We start from the raw sequence: 27,069 nt of genomic DNA, 5'->3' as shown, positions 1-27,069 counted from the left end.
CAGGAGTTCAACAGTAGCTTGGGTAATGTTAGGCCTCTGAGTCCAAGCTAAGCCATTATATCCCCTGTGACCTGCACGTACACATCCAGATGGCTAGTTCCTGCCTTAACCAATGACACTGCACCACAAAAGAAGTGAAAATGGCCTGTTCCTGCCTTAACTGATGACATTACCTAGTGAAATTCCTTCTCCTTGCTCATCTTGGCCCAAAAGCTCCCTGGATGAGCATGTTGTGACCCCCGCCCCTTCCCGCCAGAGAATTACCCCCTTCGACTGTAATTTTCCTTTACCCACCCAAATCCACCCCACCTCCCTTCGCTAACTCTTTTTTCGGACTCAGCCCACCTGCATCCAGGTGAAATAAACAGCCTTGTTGCTCACACAGCCTGTTTGGTGGTCTCTTCACACGGACACGAGTGACACGAGTGAAAGGTAACATGGATAGTGAGACCTTGTCTCTCCAAAAATTTTTTATAAAAAAAAAAAAATTGAAAAAAAAGTATGTAAATCAAAATTTATTTAAGTCAATGAAAGTATAACACTGAACACCAGGATAGGACAGCAGCCAGTTTCTTTCTCTTCCTTGATGAGAACCACCTCAATTCCCAGAAGGGGAGGTTTGGTGAGATAACTGGCTCAGACAAGAAAGCATCCAGTTTAGGGAGGAATGCAGAAGTACCCTCTGCCTAGGGCTAGACAGGAGAACTCCCAGACTCTCCCGTTCCCTCCCCAGCAACAAGCTGAGCAAATCAGTCGTCATCCATTTCTCTCTAAGGTCTTTGCCCGTATGAAATAACAGTCAAACTCATGAAAATTACTTCTAGCCACAAATCATCAAACATCATGTCCAGATACTTATCCTGAATTCTCCCAACTCTCAAAGTTGGGTGTTACTCTATACACCCTGCAATAGCAGACAAGAGGCTGACGGCTCCACTGCTAGGGAGTAGCTAAGCAGAATCTGATTGCCAAGCCCCCTCGCTCATGTGCTTTCTCAGAATCCCTGCAGCTCCCTGCTGCCTGCCTGCCTGAATGTCTCACACCCTTCTCTGCCTGAACTCTGCTGATTCTTTCCAATTGGAACTCAGCTCTTCACAGCCTCTCCTGACACCTGTGCTTCTGGGACCAAGTTGGTTGCTCCATCCTCTGTGATCCCCAAACACTCCTTTAGTAACTTTATGAAAGTACTTACACTGCAGTTTAGTTATTCATGTCTTCCCCAGCAGACAGAAAAGGTAAGCACTGGGTTTATTCTTCCGTGTAATTCTAGTACCTGGCACACAGCTTATCAAAAAATATTTACCTAGTGAATGAATCTCCTTAGTCATCTAGTTCAACTTTTTCCTCTAAGGTTTATCTGTAGAATGTCTTTACTTGTTCCAGTTGAAGTCTGATTCCCCCAGCTGGACTTTAGATGGCCTCTTGTTTAATGTACTGGTACTGAGTTGAGCCTTCCCAGATCTGTGGAGAGCCAGGCTGGTCTCCTGGGGTCTTCTCCAGGTCTCCCATCCCTAGTCTGGTTTCTTCACCCTCTGTTAACATCTGCCCACCATCCTGGTCACTATTTTTGGAATTCCTTTTGGTTTACCCTGTCCTTCCAAAAAAAGCAGTGCCCTGCGTGGAAGGCAACAAAGCAGCAGCAGTAAGGTTTTGAAGTTAATCAAGTATAAAATTATTCTTAAAATTCCTGGAGAAAGTGCCAGGTAGAATGCCTGGGTGATCCCAGGAGAGCCAATCTCCCATTGCAATAGAATAGATAACTGTGTCTTTGCTAGAGGATCAGCTAGATAAACTGGACTTGCATTTAGGGTCCCTGTTGCAGGGAAAAACACGTGTCTATAAATATCAGAACTCCATTTAAGAAGCACGTGGGACTGAGGCGGGCGGATCACGAGGTCAGGAGATCGAGACCATCCTGGCTAACACAGTGAAACCCCGTCTCTACTAAAAATACAAAAAATTTGCCAGGCGTGGTGGCGGGTGCCTGTAGTCCCAGCTACTTGGGAGGCTGAGGCAGGAGAATGGCGTGAACCTGGGAGGCGGAACTTGCAGTGAGCCGAGATCGTGTCACTGCACTCCAGCCTGGGTGACTGAGAGAGACTCTGTCTCAAAAAAAAAAAAAAAAAGCAGCACATGGGAATGAAATTAGACTGAGGAAACAGCAAATGATTATGATCACAAGGCATATATTTTGTGTGGGAATCATCCACACTATTGAAATCGTCTGTGTGTGTGTGTGTGTGTGTGTGTGTGTGTGTGTATGATGCAACTTTCTGTGTGGTCAGGGACAAGAAGAATGGAACTACCATCTTCCTCATTTCATGCATTTATCAGTTTATTCCATTTATTGTGTAAATGTTCTTCTTCCCCCTACCTATCAACATCCTCTTTTATTTCTTTGTTGACTTTCAGAATTGAGTTGAACTTCAGAGGTTTTTCAACTTGGAGTTCATGAACATCTGAAATTACATTAATGCTTGCAAGTACATTGGTATGTGCATGGTTTTGAGCAGAGTCTCCTGGCTTCGTTACCTTTCCAAAGGAGGCTGAGATGCCAAAAGGTTAAGGACCATTGTCTTCAGTGTTTACCAAATAAATTGCAAATAGAATATTAAGTGTTTGTTAAGAGAATTAGATTTACCTGTTTAACAAACACTACACTCTGAAACAAAGAAATGCAGTTATAACCAGTGAAGTACTCTATTATCTTCCCTAAACAAAAGTACTGGGCGTGTAAAGAGCAAAACCGCCTACTCCAAAGCAGATCACAGCAGACCTTCAAGGAGAAAGCTAAAAAGGCTCTTGAGAATTAACCCCCAACCCCCTTTTCAAGAACTTGAGTCTTGTGCTCATTGTGAAATTTTCCACTGTTGTGGAGGAGCATAATAGGCACTTAAAGAAACTGGGTATTGTATTGGGATGAGGAGTGGAAAGAATTACAGAATTGTTTAACAGAACAACATGATAAAGACTTGGGTTGCATCAAAATCATCTCACAGAGAAGATCACAACACACTGATTCTGCAATCTGGGGAAGGGTGGCATCAAGACAGCCAATTCTGGAGCAGCTGAGAAGAAAATGTAGCCCAGGAGTGTTTCTGAATCCCTGGAATATCACCAGGAGGTGGAGTACCATCCTTTACATCTTGGCCCCAGAGTGTAAGTGACTATGCCTTTGGACTGGCAAGTTCCCAGAGGACAAGAAAATGACTTCTTTAGAGCAAGGATTTCTTGACACCTTTTGGGACCCATTATGTTCCACTTTTTTTAAAAAAAAAAAAAACACTAAAAGAAAGATTGCTTTCCCCTCCAAATAACAAACGAACATTATCTTAAAAGGCAAAGACATTAATTTATATGAAGCCGGGCACTAGACACTTTGGGGTGTCACAATAAGAATGACAATACGTTCTGATGTTGAGCACAGAAGGAGGCTGCATCAGTGAAAACTATGACAGACAGCATGAGAGTGCTGAGAGGCAAGCTACGAATCCAAGCACGCGACTGCTGTCAGGATCTCTGTTCCCTATGGGAGCAGTGAATTACCTGAACTTTCAGTCAATGGAAGAAGTAAAATGCATAACACCCTAATCTTAAAGACACAAGACCTGACCCCCTAAACCAAGGTTTTCAGCACTTTGGTAAAAACACTAACAAGCTCTAAGCCTGGCAAAGATGGCAATACATACCCACGTTGTGGAAGACTCTGCAGAGGTGGCCACTGGTCACGCTGGGCAGTTGAGCAGTTGAGAATGCCCAGCCCAGCCAGAAATGGTCTTTAATATTCTTCCCCTCTTTCTTTCAGTTTCCCTTCTGAAAAAAGAGGCTTTTCTCTTTCTTTTTCTTTTGTTTACCAGTCCCCACCCTGCATTCAGCTAAGCTTTTCTCATAAATCGCCCTGATTCTCAGAAACACTTGAGCTCCTGACCAACCTTCTTGATGAGACTGTCCAATCAGAGGTGGGCTGCCTGGTGCCAGGCTGAGACCAATGAAACCCTCCTGAGAATAGAGCCATTAGCTGGGCATTGCATCAGCCACCCCTCACCCCCCGCTGGCCTCCAAATAACCTCCCCACCCTCTTCCCGTTCCCCACCCTCAGTGTCAGTGTGACTGATTTTGTGTAGTCGTGGGCGTTGGAAAAAGAAACCGTAAATTCCCCGCATCTGTTCACCCAGGCGGCGCAGTGTAGTGGAAAGATTGGGAGTTCTGAGGTCACAGACGCCTGGGTTTCAATCCCAGCTTGGACTTATTCGAAATCTTGGGCAAGGGTCACATTACTTTTCTGCTTCCCTTCGGTTTCCTCATCTGTGAAATGGGCATGGAGAAGCCTGCTAACATTACCATTGAGCGGACTAAGTGCAACACTAGGCAAAGTCTCTGGCACATAGCAAGCGCTAAATAAAAATGGGGGCCTCTCTTCTCGGGAAAAGGGAAGAGGTGGAGATGATGAAGGGTTGGTGCCGGTGGGAAAGGGGGACGGGGTGGGTCGGCGGCGCTCACAAGAAAGGAGCAAGAGGTCGGTGGCATGCTCCGCGCCCTTCACGGTGCCAGAACGCGGCGAGCAGCAAGCCGGGCTCTCAGGATACTGCCGGGAGGGCCAGGCCGCTGGGCGCCGCGCGGGCGTCCCTCCATTACTCCCTACCTTGTTCCCTCACTCCGCCCCGGCCTCACTCCCCTCGCTTACCCGGCCCAGCCGGGCCCGTCAGCAGTCCCGGCTCAGCCACGGGTTGTCTTCGGGGCGTCCGTGGAAACGGCATCCGGACGGAACAACTTCCGGCCCGACGGCACCATCATTGGTTGTTCACGCGGGGGCGGGGCAGAGGCCTCCACTGATTGGCTGGCGGCCCCGGAGCCGCGTCGGAACGTGATTGGACAGTGGTGTGCTAGCCGGTCTGCCTCCGGAAGAACCGAGCGCTTCCGGTGCGTGTGGTGAGTGGCGGGCCCCGGGCTGGAGGGGCCGGGACTGGGTAGCGTCCATAAGCGCCCCGCGCCTCTTAACGCGGTCTCTCATAGCCGCTCGCCTTCCTTTCACTTCCTGTTCCTTCAGAAAGCGCTGTGCCTTGGACCAACCTTACTTCTTACTATTGACAGCTCAGCTAACTCCTATTCATCTTTCAAAACCCATCTCTGGTCGTATCTTGTTTATTGCCTTCATCAGTCTGGGGCCTCTGGGGGATCTGTGTTCTGTGTTTAATTTCCACCCACACAAGACCCAGCATAGGGCTTGACAAAGAGTAGGTAATCAGGAAATGTTTGTTGAATGGCAATATCCTATTTCATTTACTTCCTCAGCATCTCCCCCTCCCACCTGTTTGCATTCCAGAAATATTTTTGGACGCTGGGCATTGAATAGTGAACAAAACACAGAAAGTCCTGTCCTCATGGGGCTGACATGCTGATAGTGACTGTCAGAGTCACTCGCTTCTTCCTTAGACTCTTCTCCAGTGTCCCTGCCTTCCCTTCCATCTGTCTCAGTTCCTCTTAGTTTAATCCCTCACCTCCTTCCAGAGGGAGCATGGGCATTCTGGTGATGGGAATCTGTGGGATCCTTTTGACAGCAAGGAGTCGGGTGCGTGGTGGGTGGTGCCTGGGCAGAGGAGTTGAGAGTGGCCTGGGGACCAGGTTTAGCATTTGGAGAACAGAAATGCCAAATTATTTGCAGTGCACGGTTCCATTAGTTTATAATTAGTCTTTCATATTAGTTCCATCTGAGATGAGCTGGCTGGCTGGCTTTAGAAGTGTTTTTTTTTTTTTTTTTTTTTTGAGACGAAGTCTTGCTCTGTAGCCCAGGCTGGAGTGCAGTGGCATGATCTCCACTCACCACAACCTCTGCCTCCTGGGCTCAAGCAATTCTGCGGCCTCAGCCTCCAGAGTAGCTGGGATTAGAGGCACGTGCCACTGCACCCGGCTAATTTATTTTTATTTTTTAAAAATTTTTAGTAGAGGCGGGGTTTCACCATGTTGGCCAGCAGGTCTTGAACTCCCGACCTCAGGTAATCCACCCGCCTCGGCCTCCCAAAATGCTAAGATTACAGGCGTGAGCCACCGTGCCCAGCCATTTTATTTGAACTCTGGCTTTGTGTGTGGAAGTTGTTACCTGCCTGGAATGGGCTGTGAACAGGGGCGGCGTTACTAGAGGAGACTGACTACAGACATTTATGGAATGATGACCTGACTTGTAGACCAGTGGAACCTTCAGGCGAATGGTGCCATTTGGGGGAAAGGTGTGGAAGGGGTTGGATGGTTGATTCCAGGGAACATTGAAACCCATTGTCTAGCAGAAGAGATGGGTAATAGGCTGTCTGGAATGACTTAGCAAAGGACTTGGAGGGAATCTGTTTAATATGATCTGACTCCACTTGTTGGGAGATGGAGGCGGACCTTGGCCTGTTTGATTAAGTTTGGGTGCACTGGATTTTCTTGGAAGTTAGTCTATTGCCTGAGCGTTCTGTGCTGTTCCACCGCGCCCTCTGCTGTCCTGGGTGTGCCCAGCACCCTTCTTTTTCTCTGGATTGTACTTGGTGCTAACAGCATAGAAGTAAAACATTGATCCAGACCAAAGCACTTCTTTCTGGGAACTAATTGATAACAATGTGTTGTGCATGATGGTTCAGAATTTCAGAAAGAATTTTTATTTTGAGACTAAGTTTCACTCTTGTCGCCTAGGCTGGGGTGCAACGGTGCGATCTCGGCTCACTGCAACCTCTGCCTCCTGGATTTAAGTGATTCTCCTGCCTCTGCTTCCTGAGTAGCTGGGATTACAGGCGTGTGCCACCATGCCCGGCTAATTTTTATATTTTAGTAGAGACAGGGTTTCACCATGTTGGCCAGGCTGGTCTCGAACATGACCTCAGGTGATCCGCCCACGTTGGCCTTCCAAAGTGCTGGGATTACAGGCGTGAACCACTATGCCCTGCCCAGAAAGATTTTTTTTTTTTTTTTTTTGAGACGGAGTCTCGCTCTGTCGCCCGGGCTGGAGTGCAGTGGCCGGATCTCAGCTCACTGCAAGCTCCGCCTCCCGGATTTACGCCATTCTCCTGCCTCAGCCTCCCAAGTAGCTGGGACTACAGGCGCCCGCCACCTCGCCCGGCTAGTTTTTTTTTGTATTTTAGTAGATACGAGGTTTCACTGTGTTAGCCAGGATGGTCTCGATCTCCTGACCTCGTGATCCGCCCGTCTCGGCCTCCCAAAGTGCTGGGATTACAGGCTTGAGCCACCGCGCCTGTCCAGATTTTTTTTTTTAACAAGTAGAAATTCACTGCAGCGTGAATCTGTGTTGGGAGTGAAACGGTTGACTTTGGATCATGCCCTCAGAACTGCTGCCTGCACACTTGGGTGGACCAACACCTTAGGCCTCCAGCTGGCTGCTACAGAGATGGGATATCTGGGGGAAGAATGTTCCAGGCAGAGAGAAAAGAGGGAAGGGCTGGAGCACAGGGAAAGGATGCAGAGGAGCGTGGCAGGCCTTTCTCACCGTGGATCCTAGACATCTTTTGATTTCAGTATTTTCAGACCTAACCTCGTTCATGTTGATGAGCATATGTTCTCACTGGTTGCTAATAAGCAGTGCAGCAGGTTTTCTTTATACATTTATCTTCATGGATTTATACAACTAGCAAAATATATGCTAGTATTTGTGTAGGATAGGGTTCTATAGTGGGGTTGGTGAGGTGAAAATGATGTGTTTAAACTTATAACACATATGACCAAAATGGACCTTCCAAAGGCATTTTTAAAGTCCTGTCTCTGTAGGCATTGTCTCTTCAGGTCTTCTTGTTTTTTTTTTTTTGAGACAGAGTCTTACTCTGTCACTCAGGCTAGAGTGCAGTGGCATGATCTCAGCTCACTGCAACCTCCACCTCCTGGGTTCAAATGATTCTCCTGTCTAGCCTCTCGAGTAGCTGAGACTACAGGTGCCTGCCACCATATCCGGCTAATTTTTGTGTTCACCATATTGGTCAGGCTAGTCTTGAACTCCTGACCTCAGGTGATCCACTGGTCTCGGCCTCCCAAAGTGCTGGGATTACAGGCATGAGCCACCATGCCCAGCCTAGGTCTTCTTTTATGTCCTTCAATAAAAGTTTTAGTTTTCTTTCCTTTTTTTTTCTTTTTTTAATTTTACTTTTTTAAGACGGAGTCTCTGTCACCCAGGCTGGAATGCAGTGGCACAATCTCGGTTCACTGCAACTTCCGCCTCCTGGGTTCAAGTGATTCTACTGCCTCAGCCTCTCGAGTAGCTGGGACTACAGGCGCGTGCCACCACGCCTGGCTCATTTTTGTATTTTTAGTTGAGATAGAGTTTCACTATGTTGGCCAGGCTGGTCTCGAACTCCTGACCTTGTGATCCGCCTGCCTTGGCCTCCCAAAGTGCTGGGATTACAGGCGTGAGCCACGGCACCCAGCGCTTTTTTTTTTTTGAGATGGAGTCTCCCTCTGTCGCCCAGACTGGAGTGCAGTGGTGCAATCTCAGGTCATTGCAATCTCCACCTCCTGGGTTCAAGAGATTCTCCTGCCTCAGCCTCCCAAGTAGCTGGGATTACAGTTGTGTGCCACCAGGCCTGGCCAATTTTTGTATTTTTACTAAAGATGGGGTTTCACTATGTTGGCCAGGCTGGTCTCGAACTCCTCACCTCAAATGATCTGCCCACCTCAGCCTCCCAAAATGCTGGGATTACAGGTGTGAGCCACTGCACCCAGTCTTAGTTTTCTCCACGTAGGTCTTGATCATTTTTTATAGATTTACCCCCAGCTATTCCATAGTTTTCATTTCAAAAATTTTGTCTTCTAACTAATTAGGCCTGGTGTGTAGAAAAGCTTTTGTGTGTGTGTGTGTGTTTATTCTTTTTTTTTTTTTTTTTTTTTTTTTTGAGTCAGAGTCTCCCTCTTGTTGCCCAGGCTGGAGTGCAGTGGCACAATCTCTGCTTACTGCAACCTCTGCCTCCCGGGTTCAAATGATTCTCCTGCCTCAGCCTCCCGAGTAGCTGGGATTACAGGCACCCACCACCCTGCCTTGCTAATTTTTGCATTTTTAGTAGTGACAGGGTTTCACCATGTTGGCCAGGCTGGTCTCGAACTCCTGATCTCAGGTAATCCACCCACCTCAGCCTCCTGAAGTGCTGGGATTACAGGCATGAGCCACTGTGCCTGGCCTGTGTTTATTCTTATGAGTGTTGAGTTGTTGGATTTCCTAGGTGACATGTTTTCTTATAACTACATACATATTCTTCCATGCACATTTTCTCATGCTTGACTTTGTTTGATCTTAGGTGGTTTGGCTTTGAAGGACAGCAAGAACTCTGTCTTTAATGGCTTCGCTGGTAGCGTATGATGATTCGGACTCAGAGGCTGAGACAGAACCTGCAGGAAGTTTTAATGCCACTGGCCAGATGAAAGACACTTCTGGTGTGGCCAGACCACCTGAGAAGGATTTTGCATCCGGTGCACTGGATGTGCCCAAAGCAGGGGTACAGCCCACAAAGCATGGCTCTTGTGAAGACCCAGGGGGCCATCGCCTTCCACTGGCTCAGCTTGGGAGAAGCGATCGGGGTTCTTGCCCCAGCCAGAGGCTACAGTGGCCCGGGAAGGAGCCTCAAGTCACCTTCCCCGTCAAAGAGCCTTCTCGTTCTTCCCTGTGGACGAGCCATGTTCCAGCCAGCCACATACCCCTGGCAGCTACACGCTTTAAGCAAGTAAAACTCTCCAGGAACTTTCCCAAGTCATCTTTCTATGCTCAAAGTGAATCTGAAACTGTAGGTAAAAATGACAGCTCTTTTCAGAAGAAAAAGTGTGAGGACTGTGTGGTACCCTATACCCCCAAAAGACTAAGACAGCTGCAGGCATTAAGCACGGAAACAGGCAACAGTAAAGAGATGGAGCCACAGGGGCCCCCTGCAGGGCGTGCCCCAGCCCCTCTCTATGTGGGCCCCAGAGTGTCTGAGTTTATTCAACCATATTTGAACAGCCATTATAAAGAAACCACGGTTCCCAGGAAAGTGCTTTTCCACCTAAGAGGCCACAGGGGCCCTGTCAACACCATTCAGTGGTGTCCAGTCCTTTCTAAGAGCCACATGCTTCTCTCCACTTCTATGGATAAAACTTTCAAGGTAAGACTTGAGTGAAAACTTCTGCTTTCAGATACTCTTAGGAATACACTGCTGGAATGCCAGTGAAGTGGAGGGAGGTTATAGGCTGAACTTTTTTTTGGTGTAGATTTCTGTGATTCTCTTTGTCACATTCGAGAAAGGGTCATCTGTGGTCAGCCCTGGGTTGTAGGTTCCTCCTGCCCCAACCCTTCCCTGATGCTGCCTTGCTCAGGTCACCAGAGGATACTGTTCCTTATCCCTCTCAGAGGCCGTGAGGGAGGAGGTCAGAGTGATTAGTGGGAGAAGAAAAACAGGCCCAGGACCAAGCCCTGGGGACTGGGGATGTCCTCGGTGACCCTGTGGAGCATTGAGCCATGCCAACTCTGTATCTGGTGCTGTGCTGGTTTCAGGAGCTGTTGGGAGAGGTAGGTTGACCCAGTGCCTGGTGTCAGGGCTTGCACAGTGAGGCAGGAGCCATGGAAAAGTAGACACAACCCTGGGCTGTGAGGACGGGCCCCCAGTAGGACACACAGGTGCTCTGGGAGCCCAACAGGAGGGGTACCAGCCCAGCCCGGGAGGGCTCGGCAAAGGCCTCCTGAGGAAGGGGAAGGTTCACTTGGTGATGGGGGCGGAAGGGTGTGTTTGACTGCAGAAGCCCTGTGTATGTGTTGACTCCAAGCATGAGGGCCTGGGAGCTGGCTTCAAGCATGAGGGACTTGAGGCTGGGGAAGCAAGGTCAGGGAGGGCTGCACGTGCCCTTCTGGGGACTTCTGGTTTTACATGGAAACTCCTTTTTGCATTGTCTTATTTATTTTACAGGCTACTGGAGTAATAGTAATGCAGTCCCCACACTATGCAAGTACAGTGTGATAGGTTGTTGTGCCCACCGGGGACCTGTCTCCAGCCCTTCAAGCTGTGTACTGCGCCCCTCCTCTCTCTCCTCACAGCTAGCAAAGCACCTGATATGTAGCGGGTGCCAACTAAATGCAAGCTGAACAGAAAGCTCTTGGAAAGGAAATAACTTCAAGGGACCTGGCTTCACATCCAGCTTTGCTGCAGAGTAGCTAGCTGGTCGACCACTGGCCAGCTGCCTTCCTGTGGAGTCTGGTGTCTCATTTGTAAAAGAGCAAAATCATACCTGGGTCATGTGCTCATGTGAGAAAAATGCTGAAAAAGTGCCTTGCACAGAGCCAAGTACCTCATAGGCGCTCAGTAAATGGTGGTTCCCTTGCCTTTGTTACCTCAGAGTTCTGGAACCAACTTTCCTAGATCTTTTCACTTGCAAATTACATTTGGAGCTTTTCTCCCTCGGAAGCATTTTCTTAAGTGAAGAAAGGAAGCTCCAAGTATAGAGATGTCTGAAATGAGCTGAATTGATGGGTGTCATTTTTAAGTGGTGAACTGAAGTCCTGAAGTGGCTTGTCTGTGCTCTTTTCTAGCAAGACTCAGAGTCCTGTGGGAGAGAAAGTCATATTCTCTCTTCAGCCTGGAGTTCCAGGATTTTTCACTCAGGTCTTTGGTGCTTTTCCTGCCACTCGGGGGCTGTGAAGTGTGCATGGAGGCTTCTGGCATCTCTGGTGTGGATCACAGCATTGCTGGGATTGATCTTGTGGCCCTGGGGCTTCTCCGCTCTCCTTCCCAAGTCTGCGCTGCAAGGGCTGGAGGGTGGGAAGCCCGTCCGGAGGGTTGTTGGTGGGCCTGTGCAGTGTCTGGCCGGCTCTGTAGTTCAAGTGGTGACCCTTGTCCTTCCCGCGCTCACCCTCCTGTTGAGGCCTTCTTTCCTCCATGCTTTTCTCGCGCCCCACCCTCTCGAGGGTCTCCTCCCTTTGCTTTCCCGCCTGTTAGGTTCCTGCTCAACAGCCGAGGCTCAGCCTGGAAAGTCATCTTCTCTGAAAAGCTCCCTGTTGGGTCCACTGAATACGTGTTTAGTGGGCTCTAGCTTTGTGTAACGTCCTGTTTTAGGCACTAGAGAAATAGCGTTGATCGAGACACACAAATCCCCCCACTTGAGAAGCCGGCAGGTTGGCAGGGCATCTTGATGTCCAGCCTCTCACCTCTGGGCGTCCCTCATGACTGTCTGCTGTTTGAATGTTCTGCTCCCCACTGCTGCCCATGGGCCTTGGGAGCAGGGCCAGGGGCCTCCTGCCCTTGTCTCTTGTTGCAGGGGTGACTGCAGCCTCGCCTCCTGGGGCAGCGCCACAGTGCAGTGGATGGGCTGGAATCAGGGTGAACAGTGGCATCCAAGGCACCCAGTCTAGGGGCTGGCACGCAGCAGGGGCTTTGTGGAAGATAGCCCTGGCTGTGGGGTGAGCCACTTGAGGGGCACAGGCAATCCTCTCTGAGGGACCCGGAGGGAGAGAGAGGGCAGCCTGGCCAAAGGCAGCACAGGCTAGAGGAGGACAGGGTTGCTATGGGCAGAGATGGGCGGCGTGTCCTCCACTCAGGGCACTGCCTCCTGGAGAGATGTGGGGACAGCAGGTGTGTCCTGGTGGATGACCACCTGCCTGCTCACCTCTGGAGTTCTCCTGATGGTGAGGGGCAGACCTGGGGCCCTGTGGGACTGGCCTCCGCCTGGTGGTGTGAAGCGCTCCCTGGGCCCTGCTGGCAGAGTGGCAGCTTGGGTCACTTTTGCCTGGGAAATTTAGATTTCCTAAACAGAAGCATCCCCACGTTAGTTTTTGAGCAGAGAGCACCTGAGTGGAGGCATTGATTTCTGTCCTTGTGGAGTAGACGAATATGCCAGGCACGGTGCCACTGGGGATGTGGGGGAGAGATGTTTCTGCCCCCATGGAGGGGAAACTGTGAGCAGCCAACTAACTGTGACACCTCATGACCAGAAGAGGGCGCAGCGGGCCCATCTTGGAATGGCAGTGAGGGTGGCTCAGACTGAGGGACTGTGGTAGGAATGCCCTGCTCCTGGGCAATTCAGAGACCTGGGTCCAGGTCTGTGGGGCTACCCTGGGTGGGGCCAGGCGCCGCTGCTGTGCCCACCTGTCCTGAGGAGACTGTGTGTGCTGCAGGTGATGACACTGGCACAGGCCCCTTGGGCTGCCAGGCAGCTTCTTGGGAGCCCCACGCACTGCACTGTGCACCCTGGGTGCCTTCCCAGGGCAGAGCACATCTGCTGTTGTGAGGTTGGGCCAGGGTCAGCATGGCTGCTAGGGTCGACGTCTCCTGACCCTCTTTTTACTGTGGTGTTGTGAACATTAGGGCTTTAATAAGCCATAGATACAAATGGTGAGCCAGGGCCCTCTCTCTGTTTTAAGATATTTGACAATTTTCATTGATGGGGTTATTTGGCAAACTGGTTTTGGGCAAATTGACTTTGAACAACTTTTCAGTGTGAAGAGTGTATGGCAGGGGCTGGAGGAGCCAGGATGGGAAGATGAATTGGGAACCGACGGGGAGCCAGGCAGGAGCTGTGACCAGAAGTCCTGGCTGAGGCCTCAGGCTTGCTGGGCCACCAGGTTTGTGCGTGGCCTGGCTGGGCAGCACATGGTGTTCTTTTCCCTCCTTGGTGTCAGAGGTGGGGCAGCATGGCAGATCTTGGGGACCTGGTGATCTGGGGAAGGCAGTGTGTGGGTGTGGGGCGTGGATCTGGAGTGGGGATGGGGCCTCAAGTGCAGGCAGGAGTCCTGGCTGGCTGCAGCCCAGTCCCTGGAGGAGAGGAAATGGTGGGCACAGCGGGGAATGAGCTCAAAGAGGTGGGTGCAGCAGTGTACCTTTTCCAGGGTGCTTTCCCCCTGCCTTTTGGTTAAAATCTGCCGGTGTCTTCTGGGCCCCTGCTGGATCAGGAAGGAGGGAAGAGCTTAGGGCTGGATGACAAGACCTGCTGGGGTCCTTCCTTTGCGGCCAGCCTCTTGGTTGTATGGTCTCTGGCAAGTTACCTCACTTCTGAGTATACTTCATTTGAGTATCTGTAAAGTGGAGAGAATTAAACATGCCTTGCTGGGTTTTTGTGAAGAGTAAACGATATTAGTTGTGAATCACGCAGTGCCTGGCACATAGCAGCACTTAGTGTGTGCTCGAGTTCCTGCTTTTCCCCAAGAATTTTCTTTCCTTGACTTGTGCTGATGTCTTATTTTACATATGTAGCCATGGAAGCATATCAGCTTCACCTAGCTAGACTTTAAGCTTCCTGAGCCAGAACCCATTTTTATATTCTCCAGCATCTGGCACAAAATTGTGTACATGTTAAGTGATCGATAAAGATTAAAACAAATTTTTTGGATTTTATCGCAAGCCTTTGGGAAGGGATTGTCTTTTGAGTGGATCAATCCTATTCACCACTAGGGGGCACAGTAAGACTTAATATAAGCAGCTCATCCAAGCTTCTAGAATGTGGAAGAATCCTTGATTCAAGGTAACATTTACTGAAAAATGATTTCTTTCTGATCAGGAGAAAAACAACACAGCCCAACTTATTAATCTAAAGAACATGGAGTGCCAGTTCCTTCATCTTCTTAAAATGTAGCTTTGGAATTCATAAATTTCAATTGGGCATATTACAGTGGAAAGATACTTATTTTAATATGTTCTAAATGTTCTGTGAGCTGTAAAATATGCTTTTATTAGTTTTGAAAAATTTACAGCTAGATAAATTAAGTAAAATAAAACAATGACTCATAATTCTGCACCACTGCTCTTTCTTTCCTGACGATCCCTTCTTGCCCCTGTCTGTGAACGTGCATGTTTTTTTCATAGCTGTGATCCCAGCACGGATACCCTTTTATATACTCTTTTCATCTCCCAGTGAACTCGTTCGGCTTAACGTGTTTGAACACCACTGCACGTAAAGGTAGAAATTCAGACTTTGATGCCTGTTTTTGAAGGAAAACGTGTATATGGCCTGCTTTAACCAAACACAACCAGCCTTTATTGAATGCTCCCGTGTACAGAACCCTCTGCCAGGCACCGAGAGGGAGTCCCAAAGGAATAAGATGTGTTTTCTGCTTCCAGGGACCTTCTGTACCTGTATGAAAACCTGCAGTTCTAAACACAGAAGGTTTCTAAAGAAAATATATGAGTTAGATGTTGTTTATTTGCTTTACAGAATAATTTGCTCTAGAAATTCTTTCAGTAACAAGCTTCCTTAAAATACTTTTTTAAAAAAACCTTTTAATTTTTGATCATGAATGTAATAGATGCTTATTGTGAAAAACTCCGATGATGCGGAAATATGAAGTATGAAGGAGAAACAGAAATCATTGATAACTCCCAACCCCAAGTCAGTGCCTCGCTAACATGAGGGGCCTCCCTGGTCTGCAGCCCTACATTCCTATCTGTTTACATAATTGGGCTTATTGCATAGTATGTGCGGTTTTGAATTCTTCCTCTGCTGCCCAATCTTTTGTAATGTGTAAGGGGAATTTTTCTACCTTATTAAAAACTTCTCCCCAAATATATTTTTATAACTGTCTCAAATTTCACACTTTGCTTCGTCATTTCCATGTTGCTTCCTATAATTTCCTGCTTTTGTTTAAAAAATAATCAGTATTGCAGTGAATATGGCTGTACATAAATGTTGTCTTTTTTTGCTGCCTTAATGCAGTTAAGATGGGCTTTGATTTACACCCAGGCATTAGCTAAAGCCCTTGTGTGTGGTGAGTGGGACCTGAGTAGACAGGCAAACCTTCAGTGCCACTGTTGTACTCCTTGGCTCCCATGCCAAATCTTCTGCTTGGTAGCTGTGTGACTTTGGGAAGATCGCTTAGACTCTCTGATCCCCTAGTTCCTCATTGGTAAAATGGGGATAATTGGCAAATAGCCACGAATTAAGGTTGTTGCTGTAGAGCTGTAATGAGAAGATCCAGCCTAGTGCCTGACAAGGGAGAGGCTGAGGAAGCATGTTTCTAACTCCCCTGTACCTGTATTGATTAGTTATAAAACAAAGTGTAGAAAAGACAAATCACCCAGAATCCTCCAACTTACTGTAACTCTTGTTTTTTGTGAATCTTTTCATTGTCTCTATGCATACATTTTTAAAGCATTTCAATCTCAGTGTTCTTGAGATAAATACTTTTAGAATCTAAAGAGTTTGAGGATTGTGTGTGCCAAGCCATTCATGCACTCCCTTTTCATGTACGGAACACTTGGCAGGTCCATGTTGGAGACCTGAGTCCCTGTCCCCAAACTGGTCACATTTAAAGCATCTCTCTCTCATCTGAGAGAATGGAGAGTGCTAGCCATTGCTGAGCCATTGCTGAGCGCTTACCATGTACTAGGCATGTTCTAAATGCTCCGTCTCCTCTTCATTACAGGCCTGAGAGGCCACTTCTGTCCTCATTCCCATTTTACAGATGAGGAAATTGAGGCACAAAGAGGTCAAGGGACTTATCCGTGGTCACACGGACAAGTAAATGACAGGGGCAAGCAGGGAAGCTTCAGACTCAGAGCCTGAGCAGAAAGAGCCACCACCCCCACGCTGCCCTCCTGCCTCTGAGAATAAGGGATGGAAAAGCGTATCCCCTTCACCCAAGTGGTGTCCCAGCTCCATCCCAGCTTCCAAATTTTATGGCTCTGTTAAGGGACGTATGGAGAAGAGATGATTTCTGGGGTGTTTGGATTTGCATTTTTATGTATTACAGGATCCTGTTGATTTATCATTGTTAGTGAATCTGATTATATTAAGGTATCTTAGATGTGCTTTGTAGAAAGTGATGTATTTCACATTCAAAGACAAGGAATTTATGGCTCCAAGTGCCAGAGTGAGGGTTTATTTCAGTTTTGAAAGAATTATTCTTGATGGATTTTACAAAATGAGACTGAGAAATGATTTGATGTGTGGAGTGAGGAGTCGTGGAGTATTATGCAGATGACTGGCAATTTATTCTAAGCACAAGGCAAATCTATTGGAAATGAGAGGCGCAGCTGGGAAGGAGGTTTGGGTGGTGGTAGTGGTCCTTTGATATTTGGGGAGTGAATGATTAACAGTGCATCCAGGGTAATTAGATGAAAGTAAGGAGAGAATGGGTGATGTGTGTGTGCACATGTGCGTGCATGCATAGCGTTCATCTGGTTCATTTGATAGAGGCCCAGAGAGGGGAAGACACTTGCCTGAGGACACGCAGTAGGTGTTTGGATGCTTCCTGGACTGGACACTATATCTGCTTTTCTTCTTTCCCACCTTCCAGAGAAAGTTCAGAATCACCTGAATTACCCCAGGATTGGGAGTGAGGGGCTTTAGACTGGTTGGCAGCAGGGCTGTGGAGCCTCTGGGAAGAGCCATGAGATTCAGAGCTGGAAGCTTCTTTTCGTGGGAAGTGAAGTGTTTTTGACACTCCTCCTCCCCCATGTGAAAGCCGCGACGTTTCTGAGGCCAACAAATGAGACATTTCCCAGTTCCAATTGCCTTACAATCTTGTGTCTTACAGAAAAAACCTTGGGTTGGAGAGGAATAAGAAAACTAAAGTGTAGCAGAACCCAAGCTGTGTTTTCTGCTTTTTAATAAGTTCATTCCGTTTAACTTAAACAGTTCAGTGTACCAAGGGCAGGGCCTTGTGCTCACCAGATGTTGACAGGAAGAAAACAGCCGTGTGAAGGTACAGGTTCTGTCCTCGGCAAGCAAGCCTCATTCACTCTCATCCCATGTCATTAAGGGAAGGATAGGGCAATTTGGAAAAATGCTTTTAATGTAATTGAAAAATGCAGATTGCAAAATTGGCGCACTTAGGGGTCGAGACGGTCTAGTAAATTATTTCTTGTTGCTTTTAAAACTTGGAGACAGTAGACTCTTAAAGGTGCCTGTCTAATGCCCAGTGATGGTCTGTGTCCAAATGAGTTGTTTTAGATTTAATTTGTTTTATCATAAAAGTGGTAAAATTTTGGAGAAAAATGCAAGAAGATGGCAGAAATTAAAAGATAAACCATAGACCCTTCATTCAAGCCTAATGACTGTGAACATTTTGCAAGCAGCGTTTCCTTCTAGTCTTTTTTCCCTACATATATCAACTAGTTTTAATCATACCGTAGGTACGTTGTTTTTGTAGCCTGCATTTAAAATCACAGGATGGTCATTTCTCCCCCAGATTGTTAGTACTTTTCCCTTGTAAGAGAAGGGTTAGGTAAGTCATTCCAACCTTTTAAGCTTTTCTTCTAGCTTCTGCTGTTTCTCATCAGGTGTTTTCTTTTGTCTAGTCTCCCAGATGGACACAGCTCTCATGCAGACCCATCATATATTGGGGGGAGTGGAGCAAGTTGGGGGACAGAAGCACTGAGGGGCAGTCAGAAGCTACATGTGAGTGAGACCAACTGTGTCAGCCCAGGATACAGCCTGCCTTCACCTGGCCTCCACTCTGGCAAGCTTCCTGAAGTTTCCTGAACTTGGCAGAGGATAGTGTATCTTGATCTTCCACATGGAATACTGTGATACTGGCTGAAATGCAGGGAGGACCAGAAGGGCTTTAGAAACCTACAACCAAAGCGGCGCTAGAACTCTGCTTTGCCAGGGCTGCCTTTCCTTGCTGGGAGTGAGGCATTGGGGACCTCGGCCCCCCATAGAACGAGGGCCATACAGAGTTGAGCGGCACCCTGGGGGGGCTGCTGCTGGTGAAGGTCGTTGACTTTGCGACTCTGATTGCTTGGGCACACTGAATGTCCCTGGATTGAGCTTCTGGGTTTCTCTTCTTTATTTCTTGGCCTTTCTGTTTTATTTTTCTGGGGAATTTCTTCCACTTTATCTATCTTTCAATGCTTTTTTTGAATTTGTATTTCTGCTGTCATAAACTTTTAAATTGAAGCGTAATATATATTCAGGGAAGTGTTCTGTTCTGTCATATTTTTACATTCCAAGAGCTGTTTCTTATTTTCTGAATGTTCCTTTTTTTAAAATATAACATATTGTTTTTTATTGTATATTTACAAGGTCTTTTCTTAGCTCTTTGAGTTCTTTGAAAGTTTTCCTGTTTTCTGAAATGTTTGTCTCTTTCTTATCTCCTTTGGTCTTTTTTTGTTTTGGTGTCTGCATTCCATGTTAAGAGATTTCCTGCTGCTCATTCCAATTAGGGAGGGAGGCCCTAAAAAGCTGACCTGACCGAAAGCTGTGTGTGTGCACGCACACGCACTGGTGTGGGGGCAAAGGGACTTTGTTTGCAGCGGGCCGGATGTGGGATTATGAGGCGGCAGGCTGGCGCTCATCATAGGAACCCACTTGTGATTATTTTTATGTATTTCCTTGAGCCTGGTCAGCTTCTCAGGGAGGCGTCTTCTCTGGGTGGGCTCTTGGCCTGCTGCCAGCCTTCCGGCATCTGAGCTGGGGAAGAGGGTCAAGGTCTCCGTGTTTAGTGTGCAGACTGTACTCTCCATCCTGTCCTCCAGCTTGGTTTTCTCACTGTCCAGCACATCTTTTCCCACCAGTGTGCAGATCTGTGCCGCTCTTTTGGGGACTCTGTAGTGCTCAGTGTCTGACACACACCATCATTTCTGTGTAAAAGTGGCTGCGTCTTCTCACCCTCCACAGCGGCGGAGTTACTACCTTTTGAAAATGTCTGCTAATTTAATGGTGTCTTGTTTGAGAACCAAGTGAGCTCATTTACGTCCAACTCTTTTCGAACGGGCCTGGCACTTCGTTCATTCTAAACAAGCATTTGTTATCCTGGTTCTTGTCCATTCGTCTCCTGTAGTCCTAGCGTTTTTCTTATCTGGGCAATTTACATACTAACAATATTGACCTTTCATCATATTTTACCCTCTTCCCCCACCAGGGTGTTGTGTGATGTTGAGTGTTCATATTTCATTTATTTTTTTAACAGAGAAAACCTGACATTTTTCGTTGTCAAGTCTCTGGCCCTTTCCCTTTGTAATTGTCCGTGGCTCTAGAGCATGGCATGTCTTCCCCCACCCTGAGATCTGATAAATCGTCACCTATATTTGACCTTCATCTAGTAGTGATTAGCTTGAGCCAGTTTCAATTCTCGTCAGTGGGTTCCAGGCAGGCCTTGTGCCACATGATGAATGTGTGCGTGGTGCCAGGGATCGATGGGCATATTAAGGAGCAGCGCTGCGGTCCCCAGCAGCCGGCTTCATGATGCTCCCCCACACTGATGCTGGCGATTCATGATTTAAAATGACCTTCTTCTCATCCGGCTTATTCCGCAGGGCATGGGTACGCCACAGCTTCCCAAACCTTTCCTCAAAAAAGAAATGTTGTTTTTGACCATAAAAGAAATGCAATCTGGAAAGAACAGAAAGGTATAAAGAAGAAACAAATTGCCCATTTTCTCTCCGCCCAGAGGCAATGACTGCAGACTTTTTGGTATATTTTCATCCAACCTTAAAAAAAAAGATTCAACATAGTTGAGCTCCAACTATACATCTAATCTAAAGCCTTCTTTCCCTCCACATCCTGCAGTAGCAGTTTTTAATGCTGTAATTTATTGCTGTGGTTTTTACTGTGGTCTCCAAATCCCTGGGGGGCCTCAAGATCCTTTCAGGGGGTCAAAACTATTTTCATAATAATACCTAGGAGTTATTTGCCTTTTTCATTCTCATTCTCTCCTGAGTGTACATGGAGTTTTCCAGAGGCTATGGGGCATGTGCTTTTGCAGTAGATTAAATACAGACACAGCTTTGAGAACCCAGCTGTCTTGTATTAAGCCAGACATTAACGAGATCTGCAAAAATGTAAACAATGCCTTCTCACTAATTTTTTTTGGTCTTGGAAAATAGAGTTATTTTTATAAGAATATGTTATTTCTGTTAACATGTGGTGGGTTTGTTGTTACTTTTACATAAATTAATAAATATTTTAAAATGTCCTCAGTTTTCACTTCTAATATGCTAAGTACCCATAGCTATAATCTGAAAAAACAACAGCTCTTTGGGGTCCTCAATCATTTTAGACAGTGTAATTGGGGACCACTGTTTTCCTTACATCTGTAATTGCATTTTGGGGGAATCTCACTATTGTGTTGGTAAAAACGGCAGCACATCCCAGCCCTGGGTTAAGTGAGTGGGTTCTTTTCCAGCCATGTCTCTGTCTTATTCTGCTTGGTTAGCTCTCCAAACTGTGTGATGAAAATGTGATCCCAGGGGTCCAAGCCTCTGTCACCCCCCGCCCCCTCTCCTCTGCCCTTCCTTTTGCCCTTTGTGGAGATGACTCAGCAGCATTTCAGAACCATAGGCAAAATCCCCCAACTCGACCATACACTGAAATTATGATTATCCTTTGAACACCCTGCCATCCATTTCTGGTCCATACGAGCTGTGTTTGTCAAGAGTGTGCGTGCAGCTCTGCAGCCTGTCTTTCCATTTAACATTCTCCCCCAGCCCTGCCTGCGCCACACCATGCCACCAGCCGCCTCCGCGTCTTTGGAGGGCTGTCAATTTTCACTGGTTCCATGACGCTCTATCGAGTTGATTAACTGTAATTTACTTAGCCGCCCTTGGACACTTAGGTGGTTTCTAATTTTTGCTATTAGAGATAATGCTGAAGTGGTTATCTTCATGCATGAAACCGTTTTCTGTTGGATTATTTCTTTCGGATTGATTCCCAGAAGTGGGACTGCTGGGTCAAAGGGTTGTACATTTTCATGGGTCCAGATACATCTCCTGTCAGATTGCTTTCCAAAAGGATTATACCAATTTGCACTGCCACCGCCAAGCTTGCGTAATAACCAACCATTTTGCTTAACTATCGTGCCTAGAATTTTCCCTTGAAGCCCCAAGGGGGCAAAGGCCCTTATCTAAGTGAATGTGATCTATAATTATTTAGACTAACACCAAAATTGCTTTCAGAACATTCTTAACCTGCTGAGTTTAGAATTCTAATGCACATACATGCTAGCATTAAAAGTTTCACAAGTAGCAATTTCTCTCTCCCTACTCACAGTGTGTTTACACAGCCTGACAACTGTAGGGAAAATGAAAGAGCGTTTTATAAACAGAAGTGGTCTCTTTCTGAACTAGTTGAAGTGTTATTTTGAAAGGCACAAAAACACAAATTAAAACAGATTTTCATTGTAACCTTTGCTTAGAAAAGTTGTTTGTTTTCGTCCTGGCTTCTTTTCATGTTCTTTTCTCTCATTCAAGTGTGTTCTGATATGCTTCTGGTACCTGGGTGTCCTGGCGCGTTGCTGTTAGCCCAGGGACAGGGAAATGGTGGCTGTCATCAGGTGCTGGCAGGGCTGCTGTGGGAGGAGAACGGGGTATATTCAGGTTTGCTCCCAGGGCAGGAGTAGGACAGATGGTGGAAAGTGTGTGTGTCGGGGGGAGAGGTCAGCACGTGGTGAAGAAGAACTTTCCGGTGCTCAGAGCTGGGCAACTCGGGCAGTAGACTACTTGGAAAGGGAGTGAGGGCCGTTTTGCATGGAGGGGTGTAGTGCAGGTTGGAGCCCATGTTGCTGGAGGGCTGGGAAGTAGATGCTGGCATTGGGTCAGCCACTCAGGCCTCGGGCTCCAAGGCCCTTAATGGCTTGAGTGTCCTGTGGTCAGGGCCAAGATAGTGGCTGTGAGCTGCTCTGCCCTGAAATACTGCACTTAGGGCCTCGCCCAAGCGGAGCACAGCGCTCCACACACTGCATATTCAAAAGAGAGTCAGGCACATTCCTCTAATTTCTCTGAGCTTCAGCATTCTCATCTGTGATATAATTATCTCACAGGGCTGTGAGGATCAGAGGAGGTTAGATGTGTGAAACCACTCTGTAAACGGTAACGCTCTTACAAATGGAAGGTATTATCAAGCACTCCAAGCCGGGGTTTCTTCTGTGATTGCCTCCTAAGCCGAGTTCCTAAGCGTGTGAGGCTTGCAATCCAATTTGCCTCCAGTTGCCTTGATTCGTTGATCAAATAATCTGGTGTGCACCCAGTGACCCCAGCAGACTCTTGAGGAGCTCAGGTCCCTCTCGGTGTGGCTTCCTGTCTTCCGGCCCAGCAGTGTGACTTGGCTGGCGGTGGTTGAGGTGGTGGACTTGGGGGACGGCTCAGCTGATAAGCCTTGGGACATCTCCATGAGCCAGGCTTCTGGACTTGCTGCTGTGTGGCCTGTGAATTCCTTGGGCCTTGCTTTATGCTGTCTCTGCTGTGAACAGAGAGGGCGCTCAGTGGCAGTGGCAGCAGGGCCGGTTCCTCACTTTTTTCTTCATTTGGTCATTTGCATGGCTGTCCAGCTATCAGTTAAATTCTGGCTCTTTGCCAGGCCCCAGGATCAGAGGGGACCAGACCCACTCTTGCTGGCAAAAGGTGAATGAGGCACAGACATCAAAGCAGATTTGAGAGGGATGATGAGAAAGGCCCTCCAGGGCTATCTGTGCTGGGAACAGGAATATACAGGAGAGTGGGCTAGGTCTGTCAGTGCTGGAGGCAGAGGACAGGAAGAGCCTCAGGGAAGGGGAAGGATGAGTTGGGTTTTAGAAAATGAGGAGCCAGGATTTCGGGACCTGCCTGGACAAAATGGTGATACCCATCTCCACAAAAAATTAAAAAATTAGCTGGGTGTGGTGGCACATGCCTGTAGTCCCAGCTATTTGGGAGGCTGAGGCAGGAGGACTGCTTGAGCCCAGGAGTTTGAGGCCGCAGTGAACCATGATTGTGCCATGATTGTGCCACTGCACTCAAGCCTGTATCTCAAAAAACAACAACAACAATGACATTGATGAAGAGCAGCCAGGTGGGTGGGGAGGACAGCCCTGTGCTGTGCATGCTGTGGGGAGGGGACAGTGAGGATGGCCAGGTGAAGCGCTTGGGCTTGTGGTCAGCTTTAGCACTGGATGGTCAGTGGCCAAGGCCAGCTGGCGCTTCCTGTACTTGTGCTGGGTCAGGCACCACACGGGGTTTACGTCTAATTTGCCCTCAGCTGGGTAATCAGCAGAGCTCTGGGAGTCTTACTTTGGGGTTCAGCCCCAGCCCCTGTGCTTTCTGTGTGGCTTAGGGTAAGTTACTTAACTCTCTGTACCTTAGTTTCCCCATCATAAGTCAAGGATAATAACAGCATCCACCTCAGTCTTCTGAGGATTGAACAAGAGAACCCATGGCAGACTCTCAGGAGAATGCCAGGCGTACGGCAGGCACTCCGTAATGCAAGCTGGGGGCAGCGTCAGCATCCATATGCCCCGTTTACAAATGACAAAACTGAGGACCAGAGAGAGGTATTGAAGGACATGTAGCTCCTAACCACGGGGCTGGTATTTGAACTCACCTTTGCTGCCTCTGCTTTCTGGGATTGTTCTAGTCACCTCCCTGCTTGGGAGCTCCAAAAGGGTAGTCGTGTAACTGTGCCAAGGCCTTTAATCTTTTTGTGTCTTAATGAGCTCATCTGTAAAATGGCAGGAGCTCTGATATAAGTTCTGTGAGGGCAGGGAATTTGTTTTCTTCCCTTGTTTTCTCCAGTTTGAATGCGTAGCACCTGCTCAGTCGACCATGCTCTTTGTGGGTCTCCTTGAATCTTGGGATGTGGAGAATCTTGGAGGGGTCCAACTGCATTCCCCCACCCAGCCCTCACCTCCAGTCTGTGCAGGAGGCATCCCTGTGGGGGACTGGGGATTGGTTAAATGTGGCCAGGTTTGCGAAAGGGCTTTGGAAATTTTGCTGGGAGCTAAATCAAAGTTATGATTGTTCCACATCTGTTGAAATGTTTGTATTTACACTGTCAGGTAATGGTCATGGGCTTGCAGCTTGCACGTTTGTTTATTATTTATTTATAAATCATAAATCCAGAAAGGACTTGAGGAAGCCTACAATAAAAGATACAAACAAAGTGAAGCTATTAAAGCAAGACAGACCATGGAAAGCCACCCCAAAAGGAGAAGGAAGCCTGTCAGTCAAACACAGAACTGACCGCTCTTCCCAGCTGGTGCCTCACGTCTTGTTCTGCATGCTGTGTTCTCGCAGACCCAAGGCAGGTGGCACAAGGTTGCCCAGTTCTTGCTGTCCAAGAGAAGCCAACACAAGTGGCCTCACATAGGCATGTGGGATGGCAGGACAGTGGTACTCAGAGGAAAGGCAGTTAGCTTCTTGTCTCAGCTGTCCAGGGAGGAGATGAAGATCATAGGAGAGGCCAGGGGAAATCTCTGTCCGAGTCAAGTTAAGGAGAGGTCACATGTTCTTTCTAGGGTGGGCTGTGGCAGGGCCACAGGTCCCTGGGCCAGACTGCCAGAGTTGTTTTGCTCTTTTCTGTGCCTCGGTTTCTCTCCTGCCAAGTGGCTGTAACAATACTTAGCTCACAGAACTGTTGTGAGGATAAGTGTTGTGGTTTTGGCCAGGGACCTGGACCTTGCAAAGTGCTTTTGTTAACCTGAACTGTATGGTCTGTGTTTCTCATGGTGAATGTTGTATTTCTCAAATGGCTCAAGTCCTTCACTCAGGTCCCCGAGTTCAGAGGAGGTGCCGCTGGAGGGGTGGCAAGATGGGGTCTCCCCTCATGCCCTTGGCTCTGTCCACACTGATGTCAAGTGTGACCTGTTTGTTATTGCCTAAAAACACTTAACGAGTTCAAAGCAAAGGGAACACACTTTTTAATTATTTCCCTGCTTGTCTCCAGCAATGCTGTTGTCAAGGAAACCAAAACCTTTGAAAAGGTTTTCAGCTTCTCGGTCGGAAGAGGATACTTGTACAGTGCTTATATTGTTGGTGGAAATGGACCTGTCGTTCTGTAACAAAATCTGTTTCTTTTAAAAGGGCTTACTTCCTTCACTTCTTACAAATAGACTTTTTTCGGCCTTTTAACAGAAGATGGAAAGTTGTTACTGGTATTTTCTCTTTAAAGAATTGCCTGCATTCTTGACATAGTATTTCATTCATTCAACATCTGTTGTGAGACTTGGGTGCTAGGAATGGGAGTGTGATACAGAGATGAATATAGCCTTTCTGGAAAGGCTCCTGGCTCATTGAAAGAAGCAGGTGGACAGATCATTATAGCACAGCGTCATGACTGCTCTGAAGGGTGGTGGGTAAGGTGCTCTGGGGCATAAAGAACAGCCTGGGACGGGGAGTGTCAGCGAGTCACAGGAGTCGTAGAGGATGGGTAGCCATTGCTCAGCAGCAAAGCGATGGAAGAGCATTCCAGCAGAGGGAACAGAGTGTGCAAAGGCAGGGAGGTGTACAAGAGCATGCTGCCGTCAGCAAACTGCAAGGTAGCTGGATGAGACTGGGCATCGGATGCATAAAGCGTGAGGAGCAAGACAGGCTAGAGAAGACTTTTTTTTGTTTTTGAGATGGAGTCTTGCTCTGACACCTAGGCTGGAGTGCAGTGGTGTGATCTCGGCTCACTGCAACCTCCGCCTCCCAGACTCAAGCAATTCTCCTGCCTCAGCCTCCCGAGTAGCTGGGATTACAGGTGTACGCCACCACACCCGGCAAATTTTTGTATTTTTGGTAGAGACGGAGTTTCAGCATGTTGGCCAGGCTGGTCTTAAACTCCTGACCTCAAGTGATCCACCCACTTCGGCCTCCCAAAGTGCTGGGATTACAGCCGTGAACTGCCACGCCCGGCCCGGAGAGGACTTCTGATCAGGAGTGGGGAGTGTGAAGAGGTTGCAATGCACACTCTTCAAAGTGCATTCCATTTCTGCCCAATAGAGCCTTGTTTCTTGATGTGCAGAGGCATGTCACTCCTTTTGTTCTCGCTTCAGAGGGAAGGGACGCTGCTAACACACTGGAGTTTAACAATTTACTTTTGCTGCAGGAGTATGGCCTTCACTGTAATGTTCCAGCCAGCATTCCAGTAAAATTTTATGATAGTTAAGCCCTATCGGAGCATTGGTTTTATATGAAAAAGATAAATCATTGTTAGAAAAACAGGAGTCTTAACTTTTAAACACCCCTTGTTATTTTTCTTGTAAAACTTTAAAAAATAATTTCAGATTTATGGAAGAGGTATAAAAATAATACAGAGGGCCGGGCGCGGTGGCTCAAGCCTGTAATCCCAGCACTTTGGGAGGCCGAGACGGGCGGATCATGAGGTCAGGAGACCGAGACCATCCTGGCGAACACGGTGAAACCCCGTCTCTACTAAAAAATACAAAAAACTAGCTGGGTGAGGTGGCGGGCGCCTGTA

The 27,069-nt window shown here is 47.7% G+C and overlaps 2 protein-coding genes across 9 annotated transcripts in view; one reads left to right on the top strand and one right to left on the bottom strand.

Annotated features, from left to right (window-relative positions):
- Positions 1-5,230, bottom strand: part of WARS1 (tryptophanyl-tRNA synthetase 1) — a 47,040-nt gene extending 41,810 nt beyond the window's left edge. The window contains exons 1-2 of one of the 5 annotated variants that reach the window (XM_017892294.1): positions 4,685-4,773; positions 3,690-3,813 (exon numbers count right to left, since the gene is read on the bottom strand). The gene's annotated coding sequence lies outside the window, so the exon portion shown is untranslated. Of the gene's footprint in view, positions 1-1,192; positions 1,289-3,689; positions 3,814-4,500; positions 4,516-4,684 lie in introns of those variants that run through there. The other 4 variants (XM_017892295.1, XM_017892298.1, XM_017892297.1 and 1 more) reach the window with 4 other exon arrangements.
- Positions 4,858-27,069, top strand: part of WDR25 (WD repeat domain 25) — a 155,810-nt gene continuing 133,598 nt past the window's right edge. Inside the window, exons 1-2 of one of the 4 annotated variants that reach the window (XM_017892290.1) lie at positions 4,858-4,929; positions 9,267-10,103. In XM_017892290.1, coding sequence (XP_017747779.1) covers positions 9,306-10,103 — 798 coding nt within the window. In that variant the 5' untranslated portion in view covers positions 4,858-4,929; positions 9,267-9,305. Of the gene's footprint in view, positions 5,131-5,182; positions 5,235-9,064; positions 9,087-9,266; positions 10,104-27,069 lie in introns of those variants that run through there. The other 3 variants (XM_017892289.1, XM_017892292.1, XM_017892291.1) reach the window with 3 other exon arrangements.

This window comes from Rhinopithecus bieti, unplaced genomic scaffold (genome assembly GCF_001698545.2).
Source record: "Rhinopithecus bieti isolate Rb0 unplaced genomic scaffold, ASM169854v2 scaffold_20150, whole genome shotgun sequence".
Lineage (NCBI taxonomy): Eukaryota > Metazoa > Chordata > Mammalia > Primates > Cercopithecidae > Rhinopithecus > Rhinopithecus bieti.
This window is presented reverse-complemented; position numbering and strand designations above follow the sequence as displayed.